Source organism: Apteryx mantelli, chromosome 5 (assembly GCF_036417845.1).
Source record: "Apteryx mantelli isolate bAptMan1 chromosome 5, bAptMan1.hap1, whole genome shotgun sequence".
NCBI classification, from domain to species: domain Eukaryota; kingdom Metazoa; phylum Chordata; class Aves; order Apterygiformes; family Apterygidae; genus Apteryx; species Apteryx mantelli.
In genome coordinates this window covers 58,561,685-58,576,870 of record NC_089982.1, presented here as the reverse complement: position 1 = coordinate 58,576,870, position 15,186 = coordinate 58,561,685, and the positions used below count along the sequence as shown (strand labels likewise).

Here is a 15,186-nt window from a genome sequence, read left to right as displayed (position 1 = left end):
GGGCACATGGCTGGCACCTCACGCGACCTGGGCCTGTATTCCTGGGTGCCCTATGCCACATGGGTGCACAAGCTCAGCCATCTCTGCAGCACCCTCCAGCGTGTGTGCAGCCATGCCTGGTACCGCCCGTGTGACGAAACAGCCTGTCAGTGCCCCTGAATGCACTGAGTTCGTTCCTCATGACAACTATCGAGTGAAACTGCATGTGCTACTAATTTAATAGTATTAAAATAGGTTATTTTATAGTTTTACTAGTCTGTGCTACTGCTTAGTTTGAATAACTGAAAGAAAGTGTCTGAGTCTTTTCTTTTAAACCTTTTGTTGTGTTTGGAATAGCAATACAACACAGCTAAAAGAAAAGTCAAAAAGGATTATTAGTTCTACCCCAAAGTATATTCACCAGCAGGAGGGTTTACCATTAACATACGCTGCATATTCCATAGCTCCGCAGCAAGAATAGATAACAAACAGTTTAAAAGTCCTTTTCCTAGAGTTTCTGGACTGTAAAATCTTCAGGATTGAAATGCTGAGTCCTTTTTCCTTTTGTCTGTCAGCACAATTCTTACCATCTGGAGCTAGTTTAGCAGAAAGGTGTGGATGTATATTTGTCTTTCAATCCACTCAATAAAATGTGACACATTGCTGTAAACTCCAGGTCCCAAAACCTTGGAAAAGCAGACAGAGCCCCAAGATGTTAAACCAAACAATGTCCAGCGCCCTGCAGGTTGCTCACACACAAGTGGTCCTCCACTGTCACCCTGCAACGTGAAAGGAAAAACAGTCTATAGGGGCTGCACATAGCCAACAGTCATATAGTTAAAGCTATGTCTCAATTTCTAGAAAGATTTGCTTTTCATAAGTAACTCAGCTGTAAAAACTGGCAGCTCAGCCAACCTATGTAGCAGTATAAAGCATTACCAGTATTTATTCCCTGTTACATTTGTACAAAAAAAGTAGCTGTGCAGGCTCACACTAATGAAAAAAATGCTAGTCTAATAATTAACTAATACATTTGAACCTTAGAATCTTCAAACAGCATTTCATAATCATAAACTGAAGTTAATTACACCAATAATAACAGATGTTGGGTTAAAATATGTAAACAGACCGTGAGAGCATTTCTACAGTAGATGAAGTATGCTATACCTAGTAAGTGCTATTCTACTTTAGATTTCTAAAAGCAATTGTGGCTGTGAGTTTCTTCTTAGAGTATCCTACCATGCAAGAGTCCACAGTGCCAGACTCATAGCCAGCACATAACATCCTGCTGGTGATGGTTTTCATGTCAAAGTATGACTGGCATTGTTCTAAGGAAATGATGCGAACTTCTCCTTCTTGAAGCTTAAAAGGCACTGAAAAACAGAATTAAACATTAAACTACACACATGGACAAATAGTTATAATGTCGCTTTGAGATAGGATAAATATTTCCATTAAGATAGATTTTAAATATTACTTATATATTAAAGGTAAGGAGAGAAGTACTCCCATTTAGCACAAAACTCAAGTGAAAGCAGATGATTTTTTGCACTGCTGCATCGTGGGATTCAGGATTCTCGCGCTCCCGAGCCAGAGGTGTATATTTGCATTCTGGAAAAGGACCAAGCACACGGGGCATTGTGTCACACTTCCACTTTATTGCACATTGGCACTGACAGATTGAGGAGGGAGAGCACCTTTATATGCTACATTATTACTTTTAAGATGGGGGCAGTATTGGACAGAAAACAGTAATGCAAGGGAGGTGGAGGAAAGGTTTGAGCCATCGTTCAATGGCAGAATCTCCCAGTTTTCCAGATATCTCCCATGTTCACACTTGGTATAATCACAGCTGTTTTGAGTTACAGTATGGGTAAATTTAACCTAGGGAGTGTATCAGGAAATCGTAATTCAAAAGTATTGAAATTATTTTAGAGCATTCAGGAGCCCGTAAAGGGCTTCTTCCTACTGTAAACAGCTGACCTAGCTCAAATTCAAAGGGAAACTGTTAAACCTAGAGCATGTAGTACTAAACCTTATGTAGCCGTGATGATTTTTTGCTGCTTTATAACATAAAAAGATTTGAAAACATTGCCACAACCACATTAGAGAGCAAAGAGCTTTTTCCACTGACCCATGGTACAAAAGCATCCTGTGTTATTTGTTCTGCCATTACATAAAAGCTAGTTTTAGATGGGTAGAGCTGCTAGTAAACAGCCTGTCCCTCACAGATGCAATTTAAGTCTGTGCTCAGGAATACAGAACATGAATTTTCAGTTATAAATGGAACAATTTGTTCATTATTGCCACAAGTATGACCTGGCCACTAGAGGTGAAATGCCACCTGAAGCAATACTGAAAGGACAATTTCTTTCTCCAGTGTTCAGAATTACATCTTTCTCTAGTAATTACTATAACAGAGAAGGGGGAAGCACATTGGACTGAATGCAACAGAGCCAGGATATTTTGCATATGATGTATGCAGGCTCATTCTGTCAAAGCAAAGATTTGCATAAAAGTTACTGTCATGGGACCCAAGGATTACAGTGGCTACAGAACAAAAAAAACACAATAATGTTTCTGTTCAGCGAAACAAAAACAACACTTGTGATTATGCCTGGATGGAATAAACCATGTCACAAGCCCAGTGTGACACAGAGCCTTGGTTTAAGAAAATCAGTTCATTCAGCCTGTATGCCAATACTTTCAGTGCCTTCAGCCACTGCCTTCTGCTTTCGCTGAACTAAGACTGTTAGCTATACCCCATTGGTGATTTGATACCTTCTCAATATAGCGCTGAACACAGCCTAAATGAGCAAAATGATAACCATTTCAGGTGACTTTCCTGGTATGTGTTCCTAGATCCTCAACATTTTTGAAAAATCAAACCACTTACCTAAATGTGAACTTAGGAGCCTAAATTAGGCTACTGATTTAAAAAAGCAAGGCTCTGGACATAGCTAGATACCTTCATGAGTAATTACAGTTCCTTAGTATTTAATAAGATCCAGAAATAATGTAAGTGGATAAAGCTTTGTGATGGGATCACCTATTTGGTTAAGTCAGTAGAATTTCCAAGAATCCCCAAACTATTCATCTTACTTTTGTTGCCCATGTGTCCCCAGCCTGTGATGTAGCAGTAGGTATCTGGCTGAACCAACTGGTCCTTGCTGGGTAAACAGACAGGTCGTACATAACTCGTCTCATTGATATCTTCATTTAGTTCTACAATGCTGATATCATAGTCCACTACTGCTCTGTTGTAGCGTGGATGCAGGATAATGGTCTTCACTAGTCGGGTCTGCATGAAGCCTGATGGATGATCCAGATTGCTTATACCAAACACTACTTTCCAAACAGCTGCATTTTCTCTCCTTTGTAAAAAAAGGAAAAATGGGAAATTTCAATCAAGACAGTAAATGAAAATACATAACTGAGAATTTTTGTCTGACTTTTTGCACATTGCATTTCACAAAACATTGCACATACAAATACTACAAGAAAAACAAATACTTTAGGCATCACATCTAGGATCTGAGCAACAAAAGATAGTGCTTTCCATTTCCTTCCTGCTAGCTACCAAATGAATTCAAGCTCAGATTCTCAAAAGATAATGTAACCACCTGCTTGTTGTATTAAATGCCAAAGGTTCTCAAAATCATCCTGTGGATCCTGCCCAAGTAGTAGGTGCTCACTTGCTCGCTGCTGGGCATGTACAAAGTTCTCAGGGGATTACACTGTTGTTCAGTAACATGCTGCTGACAGCAGTAACTCAAGCTGAAGTCCCAAGTAAGTCTCAAAGAAGCAATTTAATTATGAAAATTAAATCTTTTATGATAGCCCTGGAAAAAGTCCCTTCTTATTTACCAGGCATCCAGTCTGTGGCAAGCACACTCTTTATGCCTAAGATCAAAGGTTACTTTGACTCTTACACACAATTGTTTAAGCCTCTTTTTTTTTTTGGTAAATACCATGAATACAAAAAATGACGACTATGGTTCAAGTGGGAAGACTGAATTAGCATCAGTTGAGACATGTGAGAAAAACATGGACTTCTTGAAAGGCTCAGAGTGTGTCATCTCTTGATCATAACTGGTGGTAAGAAGTCACAGGTTCCGAATTAGTCTGTGATTCTAAAAACCCTCAAGAAAACCCTCAGCATTTTCACAATTAATGGAAGACAGTTAGTGCGACTAAGCACCTTTGCAGAGACTGAAGCTTAATCAAAGCAGTATAAATCAAAGCAGGCAAAAATTCAGCTTTTTTGCAAAGTAGTCAACAGAATTGTGGTTTCTATAATTTGTAATGAGTTTTGGTTGCTAAATAAAGGCTATTTTGATTTAAAAGTTACATGAAAATTCTATAATCTTTTTACTATCATGCTTAGTTTGTGATCAGTTTGTGAACATTTTTTCCATAATGCTTCATCATTAAGTGCTAAGAATATTCATATCCTATCATGTTTGTGAACATTATAAAAAAGCATTGCTCTGAGCAATGAGAAGTCACAGTTGGACTGTATTATTGTACAGTGAGGAAAAACAACTTAATGTCTTGGATGCTTTTATGTAATGCATTTCAAACAACTCTGGACAAAACATGGGGGACTATGCTAATGAAATTAGCCATGGACACCATACTTAATGTAGCTTTTTTTATTTATAACCTCTACAAGTATTCATGGCCATTTGCATTAATATTTTCTGCTGCATTACTGATGCATGGTCCTCATGTTTTGGATCCCAAACTTCACAAAATACTTTTGTCAAATGCACCAGAGCACTTAGAAAATATTTATAACTGTTGGGTTATCCAGCTTGGTTTGATAGATTTTGAAATATTTTGTATCGCGAAAACTCAGTAGTTTTAAATGGCAGTGTATAATGCACCATTATAGTAACCCACTCTGTAATACATATGATATCAACATCAGACAATGAATGAGCTTGCTGTTTATGTATGAAACGATACTATTAAAGAGTGTAAAGATGTCAGGCCTGGGGGAACATAGCCTCAGTCTCATCAGAGAGGCAGAAGAGAAGTTCATATAACTCCTCAATGAATATTAAACCAAGATACCTTAATATTTAAAAAACTTTTTGTCTCTTTCTTCTGTAAGGCATTTAGGATACAAATGTGAAAGAGATCTCTTACAATATAATACTCTAAGCTTACTTTGATATTATGTAGCCCTATATCAGGGGTAAATGAACAGCTCCAAAATGTAGTAGCAGTCTTTCTGCATTTGATAGAATGGGAGAATTTTTACTTTATACATCTGACAGCCACTTTATTTTTCACTAATTAGAGAAATCTCTTCCACATCAAATTCAGTAGCAGTCCAATATTTATGAAGGATCACCTCTAAATCCCACTCTTTAATTTAGATCACTAGAAAAAGTTCTTCCAAAGGTAAATAAATATTCCAGAAACTATTTAGCTGTACTTAAAAGCACATTAGACAGAAGAGGTCCTTTTGGGGGGGGTCCTTGTGCAGGACCCAAAATCTGATAAATAAAATGTTCTTGTTTGCATTTTTATTCAGGGTTAGTACTCTGTTAGTTTAGAAGGAAAGTTATCTAGGTTTGTCTTTGAAGTTTCTGTTTTGTTTTGTTTTTTATCCTGTCTCAGTGGAATCAGTTCCTCTTCAACATCCTTAGGGCTTGATATGATCAAGAGTTTCTGATACTGATTTTGATAGTCAGAACTGAGGTCTCTCCAATATTACTTTCTCTAGCATTTCCATAAATAGCCTTGCACTAAGATACTCATGCTATCACTGGTGACAACCACCTAGCAAAAAAGTACTTGCCAACTACATCAGGAAAAACACACTTTGATTATCTTTAGAAACCCAATTGAAAAACTCTGGTGCAAGACAAAACAAATAAGATAATAAGCTTCATTCCAAAATTTGTGTTTCATTAAAAAGAAATGGTGGTTAGCACTGAAAAGCCAACAATGATTAAGACAATTCTTAAGATACGCAAACTTCCCCTGCACTCCAGACAGTCCATCTACCACAGGACCTCAGATACCATGAGGCACTGAGTAGTGATTAATAATGACTTTTTAAATGATTGACAATCATAATAAAGAACCGGCAAGTGTGTAATTAGAAAAGACAGTGAACTTCAGTATGTCAGTTACACTGTGAGCAAATACGCATTTTTTATTTTCAGTAATGACCACAGCATTTTGTCCAGGGCCATTTCTATGCTGACTCCCAGAATGTTCTCTTTAATCTGTGGCATTTGTATGAGAGTTACAGGATTAGAGAGGATTAGTGTTTTGCTTTTTTTTCCCCTGAATTTTCTGCTGAAAGTCAAGTCTGCCTCTTTTACCTTTCATTAGCACTAGGCACCAGCAATGAATAATAAAGCATGTCAGAACCTCAGCTGATGTTGTTTTATACCGTTCGCTTTTCCTTTTAGTCTCCAAAAACAGGCCTCTGTGATTTGCCATTCTGCGAAGGTCATCACCTACCACCAATGTGTTTGGTGGAGGAGGGAGGACTTGGTAATTTTCATGTGCAAGTTATATCCAATTTGCACACAAACAGTAAAACTGTCTTAGCCCTTCTCACCCTTCAAAGCAATGCGCTACTGTCAAGACCCATCTCTTTGCAATCAAAACACAGCCACAAATGTGTCCACTTGGCTCACTCTGCAGAGAGCATTGCCATGGCCATCGGCCCGGGCGACTGGTCCTACCACCAAGGATCCTCTTGTTCATGCGAGCGGCTGGGCGACGGCCACAATCTAGTGAGGAACAGACACAGCAGGGATTTACTTGCTACCATGAACACAGAGTGTACAGGATGTTCTGGAAGAAGCCTGGACACAGAACAATACTAACAGTCATTAAATTACACTGAACAATACAATAAACAAAATCATCAATGATCACACATTAATATCCAACACACTGAACCATTTTAGTCCTTCCTTTACATCAAAGGATTTGCTCTCCTGAGATTAATTTTGATGGCTCAGCCTAGACAAATTAAAATACAAACCAAGCTAACATGAGGGAAGTTGGCCTTCTTTCTCTGAACAGCAGAGCTCCACAGCAGCCCTTGGGAAGGCTTCTTGGTTTTGTTTCATTGTGCTTCTGTCAGCTGCCAACATGTTTGGGCTACTTTGTACTATCCATAAGAACTGCTTCTGCAAAATTAGCTCAGCAATAAAAAGCCTTTGCTTAAGTCCAGGTCTCAGCCAAACATAACACTGTTTACTTATCTGCAAGACACAAAGCTTGCTTTATTCATGGAAATTACCAAGGGAAAATATTTGAAGATATTCTAGAACTCTACCCATTCTACTTTATATGTCACTCCCCTTGGGAATTGTATGAGAGTCCTATCTGCCAGAGAATTACTATTTTAAATATAGTTAGCCCTTCACCTTTGGTTTACTTTATATTCTGGATTTGTAAAGTGACAGACTTATTATTTATCCTCAGTCTGACGATAAATATTATCCTATTATTTATACTCAGTCTGTTTTAGAGAATGAATGAACACCATCAGTTTCTGCAATCAGCCTCCCAAGGGAGGATTCCTGCTATTGTATATGTGGGAGTTTAGTGGGAAGAAATAAATTGGAGCAATGGTGATTTGTAATTTCTAATTCTTACTGTGTTCCCTTAGGTAACTTCAGAGGGCAAACAGTTTTAAATGTACTGAAAGCAACATATGTTAGGAGCACACCTTTAACAGGCTCCTATGAGGTGTTTTTTTTCTGGTAAAAGTAGTAAATATTTTGATTAGTTTTCCAAATTTAGGTCTCACTTTGTGATTATTATTCCCAGTGTCGAGCTAATTTATATTTTTAAGTGTTTTTCAGCAATGCTATCCTTGTTTGTAGAAAATGATTTAATTCAAGATGAAGAATTTCTGTACTTTCAAACCACTTAAATTTACACAATCTGCTGTGCCCACAAATTTATCTATAGCTTTCTCCTTTAGGTTCCTCTGTTCCCTTGAGATTCACAGCTGCAAACAGATCACAGCTTAAACTTGCAGGTAAATAGCCTGCTAACCACTCTGGTGGTAAAGGATATTTTTGGCAACAAGGAAGTTCCCACAAAATTAATTTCTGAAACCTGACTGCTGACAAAATTCATTTTGTGGGAGTGAGAGCAGGACTAGGCTACTGCAATTGACAATCTACTGAGAAAGACAGGAAAAGCTGATGGAACTCAATACAGTAGAAAAAAAGCAATGCAAAACTGGAGGTTGCAGAGGTCTAGTGAAATTTCAAAATGCATCCACATTAAGCATCTTCATTTTTTAAAGTGTATTTTAACATATCTTGAAAAACATGTCTTAAGAGCCTAAATACAATTTGCTTTGTCTGTTTTGCCAGAAATATAGGTCTCTCTTACCTTCTTTAGTACAAAGAAGAGACACTTTGCTGCTGCTTCGACACATCTGCCTAAACATTGAAACAATAACATCATGGAAATCTCAATTAGTTGATGTAATTTTTGGTAATTTGCATATCAGCACAGATACTATAGCCGCTGTTATGAATCAGCTGTTAAAATACCCCCAAACTGTACAAAGAAACACAAAGACTTTCTTATACCAGAAACATCAACATCTCCCAGTGCCTGCATGGAGTCAATTCAAAATATTAGTTCAGCTTTTTAATGCACTTCATGACTGGGTGCTACATATTTTGCAGACTACCTCTTTCTCTGGGCACTGATCCAGCTCTGAGGTCAACTGAGAGGTGCGTTCTGTCAATTCTTAATTTATGGCACCTGAAAGCCCAGAGCCTGCTGTTTTCCTCTTCCTTACAGCTGAAGAATAGAATTTTTTTGGAACATCTTCAATGAAAATGTTTGCCCTAAAAGTTGGGGTATTTTGATAAAAACCCAGGAAGTTTGCAAAGGTATTAAGACAACAGAAAGTAATCATTTCTGTTGAAAATTTTCAAGTGGGAAAGGAAAGAATGAATTCTTTGTTAAAGGAAGGGGTATCCTTGTTGAAACAGAGACCACTGTGGCTCAACTATCTGATTGCCTTTTTATTTCCACCACCACCATTTCCACCACTTTTTTATTCCTAGCATGTATGTGCTTTTCTGAGGCAGACGCAGAGCTGAGTTAGACTGTATGCATGGATTAGCTATTCCCCAGGTAATTCTTTGAAGGCTGTAATTTCAGTAGGTAGGCAGTATTTTTAAAGTTGCAACTACTTAAAAAGAGGCTGCACTCAGTTTAAGTACTGCACTCAGTTAAGTACATACTAATGTGGGCACAACATCAGTGTGTCAACAAGCTCACCAGATTAGGGCAAGAACCCAGACCTGGATCTGTGTTTTGGCCAGGCCCCTGCCCCTTACATTCCCGATAGCCCATTCATATACTGTACAAATCAGCCTGCTCTCTGTTCCTCTTCAGCCTGAAAACACTGACCATAAAATTCTGTTCTGGGAGATGCATGGCCAGTTTCAAAAAAGATATTTGACTGTGCACAACTCTGAGGAGCATTTATACTGCATAAAAAAATACAGAATATAACTGAGACCAGGCACACTCATGAGAATAGATTACTCCCCTCCCTGGAAGTTTCTTTGACTTGTGATCAAATAGCCAGTCTCCCAAAAGACTATAAGCTATTCTGTGCACAATGCCTGCGTTGACATACCTGCTCAACAAACTTCTATGAAAATACTAGTTTTTGCCAAAGTTTCTGGCGCAGACATTTTACATACTGAAGTTGATCCAGATGAATATACCTGGACTGCGGAGCTCAGGAGCACTTCCCAGCTCTTGGGCTTGTCCTAGCTTCATGCTGGGAAGGGACCAAATGCATATTATTCCCTGCAAAATTTGCTTTGTACTGGAAGGGAAGCCAAGTATGAGAGAAGAGAGGAAGCCTTGATGTGCCCCAGCATGCCCTTCAGTTGGATGCCTGGGAGATCAGACTGTGGGTGCACCTGCTCTGCAGCTTGCCCACAGCCAGGGAGCTCCAGGCAGCCTGACACAGTCAAAAGAAAATGGCCTCAATCTTCATGCAAGACCTTAGCTTCTGACCTTGTTGTTACCCATTTTTCAGATTCTGGGAGACTGCAACATCTGTTCCTACATGTTACTTTCATCTCTGTAATGGCTCTATCAATTATCCTCATTACTGATGTCTTCTCTGCTTTAATTTGCACTGGGGGTGAGACTAGATCTTCTGATAAGTAACTCAGAGGCTCCAACCTATCCCCTCCCAGGTAGATCCCAGATGACCACTTTCAAATGTGGCAAAGCACCTTGAAATTCCTGCTTTGCACTTTAATAGCCTAACAGAATATGATCATGAACCTTCCTTTGCATCTGGTAACAGCCTAGGATGTTTATTATTGTATTATTCTAGAGAAAGGAAAAGAAAGAGAACAATAAAATTTTTAAGTATCAGGAACCACCCTATAATGGTCCTTTTCCTAGATGAATAGATACAAATAAACTTAAATCAGTGGGTAAAACACTGATGTAAAACAGAACTACTACAAAACTGATATGTAGGAAAACATATGCAGACACTTGCAGACACAATCTCATTCAGTTTTCTTCTGCTGAATAAATCAGCCACTGCAGAAAAGGATCCCTACAGATCATAATGGATCACTACAAAAAAAAAAGTAGGTGTATTCCTCAGATCTGCTTCTTCACACATGTATTGTACCTCTGCCATCTGCACTTAGCCAAGTCATTTTTTTCTTGTGAAATAGAAGTATTTTCTCTGGAGGAAGGATGTTTTGGAAGCCTGTTCTGAAATCTCTTTCTAGGCATTTGAAAGAGGAAACAACAGACCTACTTTTTGAAGAACAGAGTCACAGATGCAGTCACAGATGGCTCTCCCACCGTTTTGTTCTCAATGCTTGAATGAGTTCATTGGCTCTTTAGTCTGATAGTCACACTTTGATTGTCTCAACCATGACTGAAGCCTGGCTCACTGAAATGCTGTTAGACTTGCAGAATGGGGGCCTGAGGATTCACAAGGCTGACCCAAAAGAGACTACAGTTCTAATAAATATTAAAATCATCATAGACTGCATCTTAAAAAGTCACATGAGTATATACTGGGATTTATATGCAGATACCTTGGGGAAAAAAGAGCTTACCAAAAGAGTCTGTCATCCTTCACTGGTACATGACTATCCACAGAAGTGAAATAAGACCTCATTTAACTGTTCCTTACCCATTCACTAGAAGTGCATGTAAAGTGGATGCATTTTTATTCTTCCAATTTGAGTGCAGATTCAGCCATTTGTGATGCTGCATTTCCTCATTTTCTTGTACAATTTTTGTTTTAGATGGTCCTCTGAAACAAATAAAAGATATTTTTAGATATTCCAGTATGTCCCTATGTTACAGTTATGAAGGGGAAGAGGCTTTAATACCTCCTGTTTACTCCAAAGATACACAGTTGAAAGGTATTTCAAAACCAGCCGTGGTAGAATTATAGTTTGGGGCATGAAATCACCTCAAGAAGCCCGGCCAGCTAACATCATAGCTAACATCACAGGTCACTCAAGTAGTATTTTCTGACAACTGTAAGGAAGAACAAGTAGTAGGATTGGAAACTGCAAGAATCTTCTGTTGGTATTTTCTATACCGCACGCATACCTTTACTTGTTTCATTAATGCTATATTTGACTAGTGAAAATGTCTTAATTTAAGATTTTTTCTCTACACCTTTCTTTTCACATTTGCTTTCATTTGCCCATTATTTGTCTGTTTAGATTGTTTTCTTACCAAATTACTATTGGAAGTAATAATTAGTTGATAGCTTGTTGCTATTCAAGACGATCAAGTCAACCACTCATGACAAATTTAAAAACATCATGAAATCAATAATCTCTTAAATTAAATGTGGGACTCAACAGCATATTGGTGTTCACAAATGTATAAATTCAATTTTCCTCTTATTTTAGCTGTGGCTATTAAAATATTCCATCTTTCTCCATAGTTCTTCATTGTGAGAAAACTGGTAAAAAGAATCAAACCCTCAGTCACTTGATTGGGTCTTGAAGATTCATCAAATTTTCATCATGACAGTATTAATTATTCTCCTAGATTAATTCCTACTTCAGAGGAACAACAGGATTATATTTAAAAAGCATGTATTAAAGCAAAAATGTATCTTCTTTTCAACTTTTATGTTTAACACAAGCATATTTAACTGACTGTGGGAAAACAAAAAGATCAAATGCAAAAGGAAGTGTCAGACTAGCCTAACCCAGAATATTATTATTGTCTCTTACAGAAAATTTTCTCTAATATGTATTTTAGGCTGATTTTAAACAACTGCCAACAGCTCCATGGGCATACAGAACAGGTCAGAAATGATGCAGAAAAACTCTGATCTACCCCATTTCTAGCCACAATCTTATTGCAGTATCTGGAAGGCAAGGTTCACATGACGGTAACACAATACTGTACATGAAGTTCCATCAGAATCTACACAGCAGAGACAAGAGAGTCTAACATTTACCCCTTACTGAAACAGAGATGATGACTGCTAAAAATCAATACATATTTTGAGAATGGGGGTAAGAAAGGAAAAAAGGAAATAACTATTTATAGGGGAAGATATTAGTGGGGCAAATTATTTGCATGGCAAATCTAGAGGAGCTGGGTGGGACAAAGTGATGGGAGAGTTATGTTATTGTAAATATCTATAATAATAATAATAATAATAATATCTGTTGTTTTAAGAACTAAATTTTTCATCTTGTTGATCAGCTCTACAGGAATATGCAATTCCCAGGTAATCTAAGAATTCTCTATGACTTTTAAAACCCTTTCATTTACAGGTATGTACAGTCCTTAAGGCACACAACTAAGGACTTCTTTATACAAGCTAATACTTTAAGGCTCCTTATGTCTATTATAAAGACAAGTTAATAATAATAATATAACTTAAGTGTGCAGTTTATGGCATCCAGTGTACTTAGTTTGATACCAAGTGGAAGGAACTGAGTGAAGCTTCTGGTGCAGCCCCCCATTTGTACTGCCCTACATGCATCTATACAGTAGGACTCCTAGGTTCCTCTGGCAGATGAATCCCCATGCAGCTGTACCATTGCACATTGGGTAACCATACCACTGACTGCATGGCATCAGCACAGCAATACAGCTAAATGATTCCTTTATTAAAGCAATTTAGTCTGACACTAAGTCTAAGTCCTCATGTTACCTATTCAGGACTATTGTATTCAGATGAGCACTTTTTGTAGTGCTCTAAATTGTGGTGAAATACAGAGATTTTTTTATTAAAGTCTATTTTTTGATTATTTTGATCAGTATTTTGATTATTCAAGTCTACTGTATTTTGATTATTAAATTTGATTAATAAAGTAAATTTTGATTACTTTTGATTGTTTTGATTATTAAAGTCCACTGGAAAGGTGTTCTAGCAAAAGTAAAGTCTTATGCTGAGAACTTACAGCAGACTTTTATTTTTAGCGAGGGTTGCTTGAAATATTGTTTCTACAGTTCCCTGCCTCCAAAAATATAATAAACAGATCTTCATCTGTATAACAGGTAGAAGAAAAGGGTTTTTTTTCTTAAATTCCTATCTTTGGAAATTCATAAAAATTTAACAGTAAATAGCAGTCTCAGTCTTAATAATAATATTTGAAAACATCTCTGAGTCCAAGCTGTCTACTTTGTTAAACAAAACCAATCACAGGTGATAATGTCAAACCTGGCATTCCACAGCAAATTAACAGAAATCTCAAAGTAAGTTAGCATGGTTTCACTAAGAGTGTTTTCCTACATCCACTTCTTCAGTATAGTTTTTGCCTGGTAGACTCAAAACAGTGAAAAAAATTGCTGTTTTGGTACATCGGAATTGCTAGATGGAAAAAAGAGTGTATTTTTGAACTAGCTCTACAAGTCATACATCTTTCCAGTACAGAAACATCCACGATTAACCATCAAAGGAACAACAGAATATCTCACACTCCCTGTCAGCTGTGAGAAGGATTTCCAAGGACTGCTCTCCCGAACGCCAGTCATGCCAAATTCTAAATCCTAGCTTGTGGAAAAGAGAATGAGAGAAGTTCACAAAAAGTATGAAGGGCCCTGAAAAATCACCTTTCAGACCAAACCTCTCATGACAGTACACAGCAATGCCAGCCAGGTTATTAGTTTGTCTCTAAAGTCTGTTTTGCAGTATTATCTGTACTTCTTTTTAAATACTTACTAAAGTGCAGTATCCTTTAGCCAGCTGATTGCACAAATTAATGAAGGTCTAAGCATGATGTTTTATGGTAAAGTTGTTGTCAGTGCAACCATATGGAAATGTTTTCAACAGGACTGGCAGAATTAACTAGACTCTGAGGTCTTACCCCTTGATCCTGTCTGCTACATGACTTATTTCTTGGAGCCTCCTCTGGGCATATTAAACAACTATCACTCCATGATCTACTACCCCAAAAGTGTAGGCAGATATTAACAAGCATTTTTAAAGTTTGTGTTTTTTCCTCATTTAAAAAAAAAGCTCTTTTTGAAGCAAACAGCTTTCTCCATCAGTGCCTCCTTATGGTAAACACATATAGCTGTCCCCTTTTCTAGTTTCCAGCATTTTCGCATTCTTTCTCCCACCAAATATACACAAATTTGATTTTCTCTTAAGATGACAATCTGCATTATAATCTTCTGGGAATAGTTATGTTCAACATTCACATTTGTGCACAGTGATATTTTATGTGTTTTTAACCAAGTATCTGATCTACAAAACAGATAACAGAAAAAGTTACAAACGACATGTTGTATCTGGCTATAAACCTATATTATCCCAAATACTACATTTTTTTTGAAATTTTTAATTTTAGACTACAGTTCAGGATACTATATTCACCATTAAACAGATATGCACTTCTAAAACCAGGCCCCCATCCTAAAAGACAGTTAAGCCTAAAAGCCTCAGTTGTAGCTGAAGAAAAGCTGAAGAAACATGAAGAAAATGATGGGCATTCATCTGGGCATTCTGGGCAGAGACCAGAACATACTGAGAACTTCCAGGGAGTTGGGGGGCATGAGCTAAAAATGTTTGAGGAGTGAGGATTCAGGCCAGTCTGGTGTTTTGGGTGAATATACAGCCTATTGGCATCCAGGGAGAAGCTGCTATGCCATGCCTATACATTACAATAGAGACTGCAAAGCACTCAGATCAGGAGGGAGGAAAAGCAGCATCAG

General features: G+C 37.7%; 1 protein-coding gene across 1 annotated transcript in view; it reads right to left on the bottom strand.

The window, feature by feature from the left end:
* Positions 1-575: 575 nt before the first annotated feature.
* CORIN (corin, serine peptidase) overlaps positions 576-15,186 on the bottom strand; it is a 149,237-nt gene continuing 134,626 nt past the window's right edge. The window contains exons 17-22 of the mRNA XM_067297158.1: positions 11,180-11,302; positions 8,368-8,417; positions 6,566-6,740; positions 3,082-3,353; positions 1,219-1,352; positions 576-758 (exon numbers count right to left, since the gene is read on the bottom strand). Of these exons, the coding sequence (XP_067153259.1) occupies positions 576-758; positions 1,219-1,352; positions 3,082-3,353; positions 6,566-6,740; positions 8,368-8,417; positions 11,180-11,302 (937 nt within the window). The remainder of the gene's footprint in view (positions 759-1,218; positions 1,353-3,081; positions 3,354-6,565; positions 6,741-8,367; positions 8,418-11,179; positions 11,303-15,186) is intronic.